The 15661-nt window shown below is 42.1% G+C and overlaps 1 protein-coding gene across 1 annotated transcript; it reads left to right on the top strand.

Annotated features, from left to right (window-relative positions):
* The first annotated feature begins 4690 nt into the window (after positions 1-4690).
* ldlra (low density lipoprotein receptor a) lies at positions 4691-15321 on the top strand. The gene is given in 19 exon segments (XM_018698649.2): positions 4691-4931; positions 7843-7968; positions 8098-8220; positions 8321-8701; positions 8796-8918; positions 9030-9152; positions 9279-9398; positions 9586-9711; positions 10215-10386; positions 10470-10697; positions 10832-10950; positions 11067-11206; positions 11322-11463; positions 11775-11918; positions 12068-12240; positions 12242-12377; positions 12631-12711; positions 12832-12995; positions 13172-15321. Coding segments are annotated over 19 exon segments (2736 nt in total). The 5' UTR covers positions 4691-4873; the 3' UTR covers positions 13229-15321.
* Positions 15322-15661: the final 340 nt, after the last annotated feature.

Genomic DNA, 15661 nt, shown 5'->3' with positions numbered 1-15661 from the left:
GCTGCACCTATCACATCTGTACTCTAGATGGCCCACTGAGAACAGGTAGCTTTATTTCTTTTGACCAGATCCTCTTGCTGGTTCCTCTTTGTCATGCAACAATGTGTCAAAGTGGTTTTAATGCAGCTTTTTTGACACTGGTCAACATACAAAGACAATTTAGTGTCAAAGTGGAAACGTCTCCACAAAGTTCCAACTAGCATTGTTACAAATATAAAATACATGTTTGCATAACTGTTTATGACCTTGAAAAGGACTCCATCACTTGTTCATCTACATAGTTTAAATAGTTACATGGAGATTACTTGTGTGTAGTCAAGGGGGTTTGGATTGACCGTAGCAGGCCTTTAAATACACCTGCACCTCCGAGGTTCAGTTTCTGGTGAGTCAGTATTGTAGAAAAGATTATTAAAAACAAAGGAACAGTCAATTCTGTGAAAAGCTGACTGTCATGACAGGTACAAGCACATTTCCAAGTTGCTGTGCGTCCCTCAGAGTCCAGTTAAATGAGGCATTAAGAAAGGCATTGGCACTGCTGGAAGTCTGCCTGGAGGAGTCAGAAATGTGAGCGAGCGTGTAAGAGGAGGATGAGTGTGGGTGGGGGACAAAGAGATCAGTGACAACTCTGAAGCGTTGCAGAGCTTCAGAAGCTCAGAGAGTGAAGGCATCAACAGTTTCAGCTTTATGGGAGAATAATAAGACAAACCCCACACTTTAATATCACAGCTGAAGTCAGCTGAAAGAGGCTTCTATGGAACTAATGGCTAATGAGAACAACATTGAGCTTTTTGGCCATGACACTAGTAATTGTGTTACACTGCACATCATTATAAACACATCACCCTCCCAGAGTGAGGGATGCTGGTGGCAGCATGATGCTGTGGGAATGCTGTGCTATGGCAGGCCTGGATCGCTTGTGAGTGTAAAATGAACACAGAGAGATGCTGGTAGAAACTTAACATCTGCAAGAAATCTGCCACTTCAGAGAAGATTTGTTTTTAAAGAACTGAATACTTTTGCTTAGGCTCTGCTCTCTCTCTCTGATCTCTCTCGTTGACCCTGACACACCCACATCCTGCTCTCCTTCACGTGATTTTCTTAGCACCAAGGGGCACATGCTCCAACACCTAAACAAACATGAGGGGTTATATCTGCTATGAATCTGCTGTGTGGGTGATTCCTCATGCCTCCGCTGAGTTTTGGAGCTGTGTGATTCTCCCTGCAGACATATTTTGCTGTGTAAGTGTGTGTTTGTACAGTTGCGGTTGTCATTATTTCAGGATTCACTGGCAGTTTGACCCCTAAATATTCTCTATTTAGATCTATTTGAACTACTCACCCATATCTTAGCTGACTCTGAAATAAATCTACGCTGTAATGATTAAAACCAAGAAGCAGAGGACGTTCCCTCTGCAGTTTTTTCACTGTTTCATCCTCTTTCAACACAGTGTCAGTCTTATCTTTTTTTCCAGGGCCAAGGTGATGACTGCAATTGTAGCTCTCCCAAGAAATAAGTCATTTACTGAGCTGCACTCCCTATCCACGCGGCACAGTGACAGCCAGACAATGCAGAAACCCTGCTGAACTCACGCAGAGTTATGTCGGAAATATTTAATGCCAGAAATCTTTTTCTTTCTTTGTCCTCTGATGATCCTACTGCAAGATTAAGACTCACCCTGCTCTCACCCCCTAAAGAACCAGTTTCTCCCACCTGGCCGAACAGAAGCCTAAAACATGCTTAACTGCATCTGGGAGAACCTGATTTGACCTTGAGTGGAAAACAGAGAGACAGTAAATCCGTTGCAGCCAACACACAGTTTGTTTTGTCAGGGGAAGCATGAGGGCTGAGGGGGGAAGGCATACTGGAAGAACCAGAAAGTGTTTACACAAGGCTGAGGTGGGGAGCCTGAGATTGTGCATAATGAGAGAGAGAGAAATCCGGTCAGTTATAGTAGAGGGGTGTGTTCTACTCTCTGCTGAATGAAAGACAGTTAGAGGAACTTAACCTCACCTGCACTCTTGTTTCTGTTCTTGCTTTCTCTTTCAAGGGATACATCAGGAATTTCTACCTCTCTGCAGTGTGACCTATCTGTTCAATCAGCAATTCATAACAGGGTGGAAGAGAGGAGGAGGATGCAGGGGCACACAGTAATCAGCAGACATCTCATCTGAGAGGTCAGAGGTCAACCACTCTGACACAGTTTAGAAAACTTTTCATGTTTCACAGCCGCAAAGACCCAGTTTTTAGCTAGAGGCCGGAAAATTCCATGTCACTTCTTATTAAATGCACCCTGATGTACAGTACAGTGGGGTTAGAGGTAGGGTGGGTTCACTCTCTGAAAAAGGCCAGTACTGGACAGAAAATGTGTCGTAGACAGTCATATTTCAGTCACGGGGGGGAATTTCCTGAAGAACAAAAACTTTTCATTATGATTTTTATGGGTTACTTGCTGATAATGCTTCTATATACATTTATGGCTGTAGAATGAGTATTCTTCCTTTGTTGTGTTGATACTTTTACTAGAAGTTGGAGAACTTTATCTGTATCACATACATTTTTTCTTTACTTCTTCCATCTTGTTGCTCCCTCTTGAAGTGGACACCACTTGACCTCTCTGAACATATTTTATCATTGGCAACAGTGTGACAGCCTTGGCCTTGTTTCTGCACATTTAGTCCGCTTCTGTAAAGCAGAGCTTCAGCTTTGAAGTGCAGACAAACAGACTGTAATTACTGTCTGAATCATAGAGATACCAACACAGGTTCAGTGTTTTGTTTTCACTGTGAGGATCTTTCACGAGAAACACTGAAGGTCACACATGATAAAATGGACATAGTCAATAAAGGCTATACCCTTGGGTTCCATGTTATCTGAACATATAGCCTTTCCTGTGATAGTAACTGGGTCAATGTATTTACTTATCACTGACCAACTTGATATTTCCACTAAAGTGCTTTAGTTTCTTGTTTTTCTTAAACTTCTGTCAACATTCCACAGCGTTTTCCACGAAATATGTTCAAAGAAACATCTGGATTATTCAACTGTTTCCAATTACAAAGTGACTCTGAGGTGTATTCCTCATCATACGCTCTCTGCTTGGTTCAAGGTTGTTGTTTTTAAGTTTTATCTCTCTAGATGTGCTTTATCTCCTCCTCTGATGGAAATCTATCTTATGGACTCACGAGAGGTGAGACTTTGAACCTGAAATAACGTGTTTTCTGTTTTTATGAGAGGTGACAAACCTCAATTCAGGAAGTGGAGATATGAAGATAAAAGCCACGCTAATGACTTTACAGCCCATGTTTAGATTTTATTAGGAATTGTTACTCACCTGTCAAGTTATTGCTCTATTACCTTTTACCAGTATTTTTTTTTATTAAAATGAAGTAAATCAATACATATCTTTGTTGAAGGTGACAACGTGCATATAAGTGAATTATCTCCCATCCTTACAAAACCACTGGTGTTGTCATCTTATGAAACATCGTGTGAACCATATGAACAGGACCTCTGCTTTTTGATGACCAGGTTATTTGGTATATTTAAATATTGAACATCTGCCAGAGCCGGCTAGGTGCCAGTCTTATAGACTGTCACAGGCCAGATCAGGACAAATTCTGGACTTCAAACCAGCTAACTGGGGACATGGTGTTTATTTGTGGGTTTTATAACGGTTAAATTCAACATGAGCTCTTCTGATGACGGTCTTAACTAGGGGTTATGTTGAGGTTAGTTATGGCATTAGAGCCATCACAAGAGGCGTGTGACGGGGTGATGATCGGGTGGCCACGGCCCAAACAGGACCCACAAATTACTAGTATTGATGGAAAAGGCCACCAGTATTCTATGTGTGCATTATTGTCAACACTCCCCGAAAAGACCGAAACTTGCTAGATCATCTCTCCTCCCCCCAGCTTCCTCAGTCTGCAGCTCTTCACTCTAAATCCTCTAATCAGATGGTGAGCTAGTGAGTAATAGTTTTGATCTTTTTGTGGGATATCTTGGCAATAATACAAAATCTGCAAAATCACCAGACTTATCCTTTAAATTTTAAAAAGGTGTGGCTGCATGACCACTGTTAGCAAAATTAGATTAAATCTAATTTTTAAAACTGATAATTTGCAGAGTTGTAATTTTAATGTAACATTTCAAGAATACAGTCGTAGCATTTTGTAAAAAATGCAGACACAGCCTGCGTTTTGTTTTTGTTTTGCACAAAAAAGCTGAAATATTCTGACTTTTTTCTTGCAAATTTGATTTTATTCTCGAAATGTTTTTGCTTTTTTCTCATATTTATACTTTACTCTCTTTATTTATTTATCTTTATCTCCCTGACAGAGACCCTAATGCTCCACTGTGGGGCCCTTGAGAAAATTTCATCCAGGTCGCCCAAATTCGTGGCTACGCCCCTGTTAGGCATGTATTACAGTAAGGTCAGAGTTTGCCTGCAGGGAATGAAACTAAACCAATGTATCCAAATACTTCATGTGCATGTGTGCGCGTCTCTCGTGTCCCTCTGAAAGGGTTAAACTCATAGTAAAAAAAAATCCATTTCCACGGAGCTCCGCCTCCCAATTGTTGAGGCTGTGTGCCTCAGAAATCACCCCACTCCTGGCCCCGCCCTCCCCCTCCTGGGCCCCTCTCGGCCCCACCCACCTCTGGACCACATTGAAATGGGTCTGATGTTGTTGCCAAACATTACAGTGTGTAGAGCATCCCTCCTCAGACCCTCCAGCAGAACGCAAGGAGGCAACACCAACAGCCTTTGTCAGTACAGGTGTAGCTGTCCCATTACTGTCAGTGTTATAATAACACACATCAGAGACCTAACAGGCTCCAGTGTAGATTCATCTTCCAGTTCGGGTGAAAAACATGGGACAGCCGTGTTACGCGTCTCTGCTGCTTCTCATCTGCTTCATTGTTCAGACAAGTAAGTTCAAATTTCCTGCATTTTAATTCGAGCAATTATGTCATTATTTCCTTCTATTTTTAACTTGGCATCTGCGTTAAACACATGTAGAATAATGTTGATAGGAATATAAAATAACAGTATAATTATGATTTGAGCCAAGTGTTCAGTCTGTGTGGGTTTAAATTGCCCACTCCTCTGACAGCACCGGATGCAAGGTGATGGGGGGAGGGCGCAGTTATTCACAGAATGTAGGTCAAATCTGCTCTCTCCCACTCTCCCCTTCTCTCACAATGAAATTTCGAGGAATTTTTTTTTTTTTCGCACATCGTCTCTGACTTCCAAACTTTGCCATAATTATCAACCAACTGTTATAATCAGTCATCGTGTCGTAATTTGTTGTAACGGCAGCAGCAGATCGACATTTTATCCTTCTTATTCTTACCGGCTTTTGAATGAAGCTGCATGTTTTGTGCTTTTCATTTACTGGCGCTCAGCTCTCAGCGGTGTTCAGCAGCCAATGAGGTTCGAGCAGGGTGAATACAGTCTGTGTGTAAAAGATGTCAAGCGGGGTTTCTGAAAAGCCGGGGTTTTTTTTTTTCTTTTTAAGCTGTCGCCATTCATAATGTGGGAATAGGCGCCACTTGCATAGAAAATCTATCACAGTGCATCTGGATGAATTTGGGTTTCCCCAGTATTCTTCCCACATGATGCAATATCCAGTCTGTTTGCAGGAGGCTTTTTTCCCCATCGTGGGTCCCTCTTACCTGAAACGCTCTGTAGTGTGGAAATGAATGGACACCCTCCAACTCATCCTCCAATACAAACACTGACATTGTCTTGAAGCAGCATTCCTTTGGTTTTTCTTGAACACACGGTTGGATGTGAGGACAGTCAGACCTGTTCCCAGCATGTTGGTTCTGGGAAACGGTGTGTGGTGGTGAAACTTGTTGGAACTGGTTGTCATCTATCCACATTTCCACACCAGTCACACAAATATGTGTCATCTGTCCCCGATGTTGTGAAATAGTTTGAACAGAATTTTTAAGTATGCCGTCTTGAGGAGAAATCCATCGTCCTAAAGTGTTCTTTTAAAATGGTAATATAGGAGATTTGCAGAGTTTCCTGTTGTTCTGTCTGATCACCTCATGGCCAATCAATTAAACACACCAGACATCAGAGAGCAACAAACACGAGCGTGAGCACTTCTGTTAGTTTCCCAGCACAGATCTGATCAATAACACTGCCATTCAGTCCAGTTTGACTTTCAAGGTCTGAACTTTAAGCCCATTAAGTAAATACACCAGCATGAACTTGGATTTAGGGTAATGTGTTATCAGGTTCAGGGATTGAGAGCTGACCTATAAAGTTGAAAAATTGCACCATGTGGTAAAAGAGAAGGTTTGAAATCTACCTGAGTTAAACCACTGAGTTTTGTTCTGTATTTTTTTCTTTTGGATTACTCACAAGGATATCCTTTTGATAAGACCACATTTGTCAACATGAGACCGATCCTTATCTTTATGGCAAGGGCAGTAATGCACACGATTTCACATGAGGTCATAAAGAAATGATTAGTTTAATGTTCACTGAAATGACTGTTTGTGATTATAGAGTCATATAAAATACTACAACAGTGGCAGAGAACATTTACTCAACCTGCAGAAGCTTAAAGAAATAAAATCCGCCCATGTTTAACTACTGCTAAAGCATCAACCATGACCGACAGCACCAGATGTTTGACTTTACCCAGAAGCCACTGTGCTGTAACACGTGTAGGGATACATCATGTATGATTTATCTTTTTTTCCATCTGTTTGTGTGGGGCACAGACTTGGGAAACAATATTTAAACATAAATATTTAATTTTAGAATTGTGGCAAATCACACATTTTTTACTCACTGTAGATACTAAATGCCCCAAGTTTCTGGTGGTGTTACTGTGAAACACCTCCCTCTGGCCCCCGTCAGAAACAGGTGGCCATCCAAGGTTTTGAGCCTCCAGGACCAGAGGAAGGAATTGCCTCTAGTACCATTTCATAAAGTGCTGTCTCTCTGATGTACAGTCTAATTGGTTCTTCCAGTTCAGTGGCTTCATTGGGTCTGTTAAAGATGGGGGTTGGGAGGGCGACTCTGTCTCCTCAGTATTTTCACTGGCAGGAACCATAAATGCTGGAAAATGAGATTTCTATTGTGATTGTGGACTTGAACTTGTCAGTATCAGCAGCTCTCTGTTGATAGTGATAAATGCAGGTTGGGCTGTTTACATAGTATCTCTGTTTGACTTGTAGTTTAACCATTTATCTGCCCTATTTAAACATGTAGAAACATACATGTGCATGTTTGTTCATGTGTGTGTCATGTCATGTGAGTATATACCTCCCAGCCCCTTGTTCCATCGGCAGCCTATTTATCACCATCTCTGCCTTTGCAGAAGACACACTCCCTCCCATTCTGTAGTGAAACCCAACTCTGAACGCCAAAAATTAACAACAAAGTAACATCACAAGCTGTGAATTTTTGACATGATGCAATGTTGTATCTGCTCTGTACTGTGTAAAATACAAAATATTGTAACAACTATTAGATGGACTGCCAGGAAATTTCGTACAGACATTCCTGTTCCCCAGAGGACGAATCCTAATTTACATTATACATTATGCTAAATGTCAGCATGTTAGCATTGTCCTTGTTAGCCATTTGCCATGTTAGCATTGGCATTCAGCTAAAAAACACTGCTGTCCTCGTGGGGATGTTGGTGTGGCTGTAGACTCTTAACTGTAGAATGATTATTCAGTGTGACTTGACTTCTTGTCATTTGCAGCCATGTCTGTGTTTATGGGGAGTCTTCCTGTATTGGCTCTTGATAGATGATAACTAAAACAATGGACCTTTCAGCTGAACCGTGCATGTTTATATCTGTCTGTCACAGATGCATTGACAACATGTGGAACCAAGCAGTTCCAGTGTGGGAATGGGAAATGCATCACGGTCAGATGGGTGTGTGACGGCACAGATGACTGTGGAGACGGCACTGATGAACTTCCTGGTACCTGCTGTGAGTATCGGGTGATACTTAACATGAGAATGGACTCGTTTGTGCTTTGCATAAATACCAGTCCCACAATCCCTCAGTCTCATGTTTATGCAGTCTCAGTTACTAGTTTTCCGTGTATTTCACTTTCAGTGGCTAAAACGTGTAGACCGACAGAGTTCAGCTGCCACGACCGTCTTAACCAGTGCATACCCAGCACCTGGCGCTGTGATGGAAAAGCAGACTGTGAGAATGGAGCTGATGAAGAGTCCTGTGGTGAGTCTGAATTAACTACAGAAGGTCACACATCCATCTCACCATCTCCTCACTCCAGTCATTCATTACTCTGATCACCCTGTCACATCTACCCTCCCAGTGGCCAGGCAGTGCACAGACAATGAATTCCGCTGCAGGAACGGCCAGTGCGTGTCCACCTCCTTTGTGTGTGACGATGAGGCGGACTGTGACGATGGCAGTGACGAGGCCTCCTGCCCGCCCGCCACCTGCACCTCTACAGCCTTCCAGTGCAACAACAGTGTTTGCGTACCGCGCCTGTGGGCCTGCGACGGTGACGTGGACTGCACCGACGGCTCGGATGAGTGGCCCCAGAACTGCGGCACAAAGAGACCCGCCGCTGCTCCCATTCATCAGTGCTCCTCCCTGGAGTTCCGCTGTGGCAGTGGAGAGTGCATCCATGGTAGCTGGAAGTGCGATGGAGGAGCTGACTGTCTTGACCGATCAGATGAGGCTGACTGTGGTAAGTATGAGTGCAGCACTGATTACACAATTATTAGTTTCAAGTCAGCGTCTCTTGTACTCACTCCGATTTTCCGCCTGTTGGGTCTCTCCAGCTCGCCCCACCTGCCGTCCTGATGAGTTTGAATGCGGCGATGGCACTTGCATCCATGGCAGCCGTCAGTGCAACCATCAATATGACTGCAGGGACATGAGTGATGAAATGGGCTGTGTCAATGGTATGAATCAGTTCCCCTACTCCGGTCACTTGCAACCAGATGAAACACTAAATCTCTGGTCTGTGCCTCTGTTACCTGATCCCATGTTTTATTTCTGTGTCTCGTGCACAGCGACCCACTGTGATGGCCCGACCAGGTTTAAGTGCCGCAGCGGGGAGTGCATTAGCATGGTGAAGGTGTGTGACAAGCATCGTGATTGCAGGGATTGGTCAGATGAGCCTCTGAGGGAATGTGGTGAGTAGAGAAGGCCCTCATGAATAACTGTCAGGTTAATTACTACCTTTGTGCATTTAATGAGTGTGTAGCTCAGGAATGCTAATTATATCCTCAAAAAAAAAACTTTTCTCCTTCCTATTGCAGGCTCCAATGAGTGCCTGTACAACAACGGAGGCTGCTCTCATATCTGCAAAGACCTTAAAATTGGCTATGAGTGCCTGTGTCCTGCTGGATATAGCCTGGTTGACCAAAAACGCTGTGAAGGTAACAGCTTCCCACATAGTTACAATCAGAAATAGTCAAATACTTGCATGTTTTTTCATGCTAACATGAGCAAATGATGCCAAGCAGTCTGTTTACTCTGACGCAACCCCCTCAGTGTGAATGAGTTCCATGTAAAGAGGTTTTGTTTCACTTTTATTTCATTCTTCTTTTCTCCTCATTGAATCAGATATCGATGAGTGTGCCAACCCGGACACCTGCAGTCAGATCTGCATCAACCAGATGGGCAGTTACAAATGCGAATGTGAGGAAGGTTACCAAGTTGACCCGGCAACCAAAGCCTGCAAGGCCATTGGTAAGTACGAGCTCTCTGTGTTCTTTCTGGTGTGGTTGTTGTATTATTATGTAAAAGTTAGGCGCTGAATAGGCTTGTTGAATGTTATTTTTCAGTTTAGATGTTTATGAAGAATTTGACTGCCTCATATGTGTGAATCGACCTGAACAAGGTTGTGTAACTGGGTACAAGGTCAAACAGAAATTTGAAGAGTACTCAAATTACAGATGGACTAACGGCAAAAGTAACAGCTAACAACGTCATCCCCACAGCTAGCTAACTGTCTGTGTGGCTGTTGGAACTGTAATGATATGACAAACTATTTTTGGTGCTTGCCAACAAAGATACTGGATCAGTCAAATTAACAGTAGTGACACAGTTAGTGAAGTACAAAAAGACAAAACAAAAATCGAGAATATATATGCTATTACTTAGAAAAAAATTAGTTTTAATTTCAGTGCAAATTTAGACAAACATTCAACTAAATTAACTAACTAACTAACTTGCCAAATCTTGTTTTATAGGTACAATAGCCTACCTCTTCTTTACCAACCGTCATGAGGTCAGAAAGATGACTTTGGACAAAAGTGAGTACACCAGAGTAATCCCTCGTCTAAAGAATGTTGTGGCTCTGGACATGAACATGGCCACCAAAGAGATCTACTGGTCAGACATCTCCCAGAAGAAAATCTACAAGTGAGTAAGACAGACAATCAGAATTAAATATAGTCATTGTTTCCTTTACTCCTGTTTGACGCTTGTTTTCTTTTTCAATCTAGAGCTCAGATGGACTCGGCTGAAGACTCCAGTCATCACAGCATAGTGATCGGCAGCGACATCGATGCTCCTGAAGGCATCGCCTTTGACTGGATCCACGGTAACCTGTACTGGACTGACAGCATCCGCAGCACCATCTCAGTGGTAACTGCTGATGGCAGCCGTCGTAAAACTCTCATCCACCAAGACTTATCGAAACCTCGTGCTATTGTGGTTGACCCTCATAGCAAGTAAGTCTAATAACACTAATGAAAGTATGCATAAATATTTCTTAGACACTCTGTTCATGTTCTTCATGTGTGTTAAACTCAGAGAAATCAGTGTTTTTGATTACTTTGATTTACAATATTTCTACATCTCTCAGCTTCATTTACTGGACAGACTGGGGAAATCCTGCCAAGATTGAGAAGGCAGGGCTGAATGGAGGAGACCGCACCGCTCTGGTCACTGACAACATTGTGTGGCCCAATGGCGTTACACTCGGTAAACTCTAGTATTCATGTCTCTCTGGTTTCAAGTTGTTTTGCTTGCTATTCATGTGAATGCCAGTGGCCACTCTGGTCTGACCTGTTGACCTCCTCCACCTGCTTCCTCCACAGACCTGTTGAACCAGCGGCTCTACTGGGTGGACTCTAAGCTGCACACCCTCTCCAGTATCGACGTGCAGGGCGGTGGTCGACGCACCCTCATCATTGACGAACACAGGCTGGCTCACCCACTGGGACTCACTGTGTTTGAGGTAGATATTTACCATCTGATAAACTCTATTACATTGCAGGTGCCAGCAGTAGTACTCTTTACTGCCACTACTCTTCTCTTAAATGTTCAAGCTTTGTTATTTTTTGTGCTTCTAGGAGCGAGTGTTCTGGACAGATGTTAGTAACAATGCCATCCTCAGTGCAAACAGGCTGACTGGTGACAACATTGCACCAGTGGCAGAGCACTTATCATCACCGGAAGACATTATTCTCTACCATAACCTCAAACAACCTGCTGGTAAGAGCGGTCTTACACCAGTATTACACTGTCATTAAAAACTAAGAAAGATTGAGATGAAATACGCTCATATTGACATCAGCACCATGGTAACTAGGGTTATTCATTTGCATATCAGATTAATATTTGCCCTTTTAAACAGCAACAAGCAAATAAATGAGAGTGGTATCAATTGTCTTGTCTCTCTGCAAGAAAGTGGTCGATTAAGTTTATTTCCCAAATATTGTATTAATATGATTACATTGATAATGGCTTCCAAATGTGAAAAATAGTTGAACTAAACAAAATTTTTATCCCCTTTTTCATTACAGGGAGAGACTGGTGCCAGGTTTCCAATGGTGGCTGTGAATTCTTGTGCCTGGCAGCTCCTCAAGTGGGCAGACACCCTCCCAAATATACCTGCGTCTGTCCAGATAACATGATGCTTGCCAGAGATATGAGGACATGTGTACCTGGTGTGTAAATGATCAACAGAATATGTTGTCTAATATTGAGAAGAAAATTATGAATCATGATGAAATTATTCCTGTCTAGAATATTGTCATTAGCTTAAACAGTCCTTTTGCTAACTCTCACCCCTCCCCCTGTTTTTGTTCTCCACCAGCTGTGCCAACACCTGCAGCTCCTGTGCAGCCTGAAGTTCCACCCACCGACCCCCCTCATCTGCCACCAGTGCCACCTAGGACCACACCCAGGACCACACCCAGGACTACACCAAAGACCACACCCAAACCCCAAGTCCATACCACCACCACTGTGCCTATTGTAATCACCAGCTTCTGCAGCCAAGCCAGTACCACGCACCACCAAGCCTCCGCTCAGGACCACCACATCTCAACCAAGGACCCCCTCGCCCCAGCCGGTGAAGCCTAAAATTTCCCAGACCACCACTGAGGTTCCAGTCACCTCTCCAGGCAAGAATCATCACAGTGGTTTTTATGTATTTTAGATGGTTGATGTCAAATTATGTTCCTGTTCACAATTTCACAAAGTTTTGGAGAACTTGAAGGCAACACTAAAGAAGTAATCACAAAACAACTGGAAACTACACAATTGTGAAAAATATTTATAACATGATTTATGTCTCTGCAAGTTGATTTTCATACAGCACAGGCCTGGTGTGAAACTAGTTTCATGTAACATTAACTGTGTTTACTTTTCCTTTAGATATTCAACATGAATTTGCTGCAGCCATACCTAAGACTGCCTCTCCCACCCCTATAGCTCTGTACATCGTCTTACCTCTGGGTGAGTAGCTTTGGCAGCTGCTATGAAGGCAGCATCTTTGCAGAAAATGCAGATTATTTTAAAAAATAACAGCCACAATATCATGTCTCATCTCCCTCTGGATCTCTTCTTCTCATGCAGCGATTATTTGTCTTGTGGCTGTTGGTGGCGTGCTGCTATGGAGGAACTACAGACTAAAAAACACCAACACGATTCACTTTGACAACCCAGTCTACCAGAAAACCACTGAGGACCAAGTGCACATTTGGAGGAGCAATAGTCCTGATGGTTACTCCTACCCAAAAGTGAGTCTAAGAGGTGTCACTTCAACTAACCTGAGATAGCAGACATGATCAACGCTATGTGTTTCATCTCTTCTCTTCCTAATGAAATCTGATTGAAAATTTGGCTCTTTGATATTTCATCAACAGGTTACAGTGTATGTTATGTCTGACATCTTTTTTATTTGCTGTTTTATCAGAGACAAGTTGTGAGCTTGGATGAAGAGGCAGACAATCCAGCCTTCATAGAAAACTGAAAAGTGTCACATACAATAGAAAGAAGAGCCTCGATGATAAGCTACCTTGAACGTCCTTTCTTACCTCACTCAGCACAAAGATATGGAAGTCGAAGCCAGTATCAGAAAAGCTTGAACCACTATATCCTCAGAGCCGAACAAGTGGTATACAGTGGAAAAACCAGGGTGTTTTTTCAGGTTGTCTTTTTTTTCCATCCATCAAATCACACCAAATCATCCGACAGTGGATTCCTCAATATTACATTTTTTGTTATCTTAACTGTTATCCTAGTGGAGAACTGGTGTCATTGTTAAAGCTGCATCATGTCTGCTGCATGCATCAGTTTATCTGAACTTATTTGATGCAATTTATAATTGGGAATTCCCTCTAACTCATGTTACATAGAGTTCACAAATGAGTGTTGTAAATATCACTGTTTATTATTTTTGTTTTCCAGTGGTAAGTGTCAAGCTGTTCATCAGACATTATCATATCTTTAACAATTTATAGTTTACATTTGGTTTTAGTAGACATTTTGGGAAATATGCAGAGTTGCTGTCGTGGCTTAGAATGATTCCACAGCAGCAGTTAGCTTAGCTTAGCACAAAGACTGGAAACAGGGAGACTGCTAGCAGGGCTCTGTCCACAGTTTAAAAAGCCACCAACTCTCATCCTCTAAGGCTCTGAAGCTCATTTAAAAGATATATCTTGTTTGTTTAATCCCTACACAACCAGAAATGAGCCTTGTGGAGACATAGGACCACAGTATAACATCTGTTATTTAAATGTTTGTTTTTGTATAGATTAAACAAATGATATATTAGTGAGCTTTTGACATACTGGAAGGCAAATGTTTTAATCATTGGACAGAGCTACGTTAGCTGTGTCCCTGTTTCGAGTCTTTATGCTAAGCTAAGCAAACAGCTTTACAGTTTTAAGTATCTTGTTAATGCCCAGACATGAGAGTGGAACTAATCTTCTCAGCAAGAAAGTGTTTTTTCCTATAATGTCAAACTATTCCTCTTTTTGTTCACTGGAAACAAGAAAGTCTGGGCTGGTTTTATGACAAGACAAACACTAATACTAGGGCTGATTTAAAGTTGAGTATTCAGTAAGTGAATACTGTAGTGGTATACTTATTAGTATTACAGCAGGTGTAATACTAGAATTCTGCATGTTTACACCACCAGTTGCCTCAGTAGTAGAGCTAAAATATCCGAAAGGGACCTAAAGTCACTGCTGTAGGTAACCTTGAAAAAAAAAGAAAGGAAGAGAAACACACTGCACACTGTGCCTTGAATCCTGCATCCTCTGATAGCCTTCAGATTTCATTTATCACCATATGTCTTTCGAATTGGCCAGTTACTCATCAGTGTCCGTCAGCAGCTGACTGTACTTTCATGGTTTCTCTGAACACTTTTTCTGCTCCATTCTCCTGATTTGCGATCGGCTGTCTGTGCAAAGGAGAACCATCTTTAAATTTTCCCTCCCTATGCCCCTCTCAGGAGGACCAGCGCATTCCTCAAAGTCAGAAAGGCTTTGATGCAGCCACGTGTGACCAGTGGGGCCTTGTCTAATGCTCTGTACACGTGTATATATTTACGTCCTCCCTCAGGACCAGAACTTTAACTTGCCATATACCAGCATTCCCGACAAAACAAAGCCATGTGCCCCCCTTACGGTTTTAAAAACACAGTTCTCTGTGGCTGTTTGAGCTTATTCATTTGTATTACTGATAAATGTGTGCCTTTTTATTGACATGTTGGTGCTATTGAACTCAGTGGATTTGTACAAAGTCAATGTGTCTGCCTGTTTACATTGAGTTGTTTGAGGGCTGTGGCAGCGTTACATGCAGGTGAGGTTACACCTAACAAAGATGTTATTGTGATATGGATCGATGACCGTCATGACACTACTCAGAAGTGCTAGTGAAGCTGTACATAAATTCAAATTTACCAACTAACATGCAGATTAAGCGTGTACATATAATGTTCATAAATGTAAATATTTGTTCTTTACTTTTTTGGTAATAATATCACAGTTTTAGCCTTTGTTTGTTGTAAACTTTTAAACATTTGCTGTATATAAATAAATGCTTTTATTTATTATAGAATCTCTCTGTGTTCAGTTTTTGAGGAAATATGTCTGAATTCATTTTGATGCATAACTTGATAAAAGTCATATTAGACTCTTAATAGTTGTTCCTCATGTTCTCCATCTGTTGCTTCAAGTGATGCTGCAGCAAATAGTAACTGGATGGAGACAAAATGATTAGAAACCAACAAAAATTGGTCATTTGTCCTTTACTAGCAGCAAACCATCATGACCTTTACTAGAACTATATCTCTCAGCTAACTGTTTCAACTGGTTATCCATGGGTTAGACTAAATGGGCTGCACTTACATAGAGCTTTTCTAATATCAACCCACTCAAAGCGCTTCACACTACAGGTC

Source organism: Lates calcarifer, linkage group LG11 (genome assembly GCF_001640805.2).
Source record: "Lates calcarifer isolate ASB-BC8 linkage group LG11, TLL_Latcal_v3, whole genome shotgun sequence".
Lineage (NCBI taxonomy): Eukaryota > Metazoa > Chordata > Actinopteri > Centropomidae > Lates > Lates calcarifer.
The sequence above is the reverse complement of the archived record's forward strand: the minus strand, read 5'-3'. Positions and strand labels throughout refer to the sequence as shown.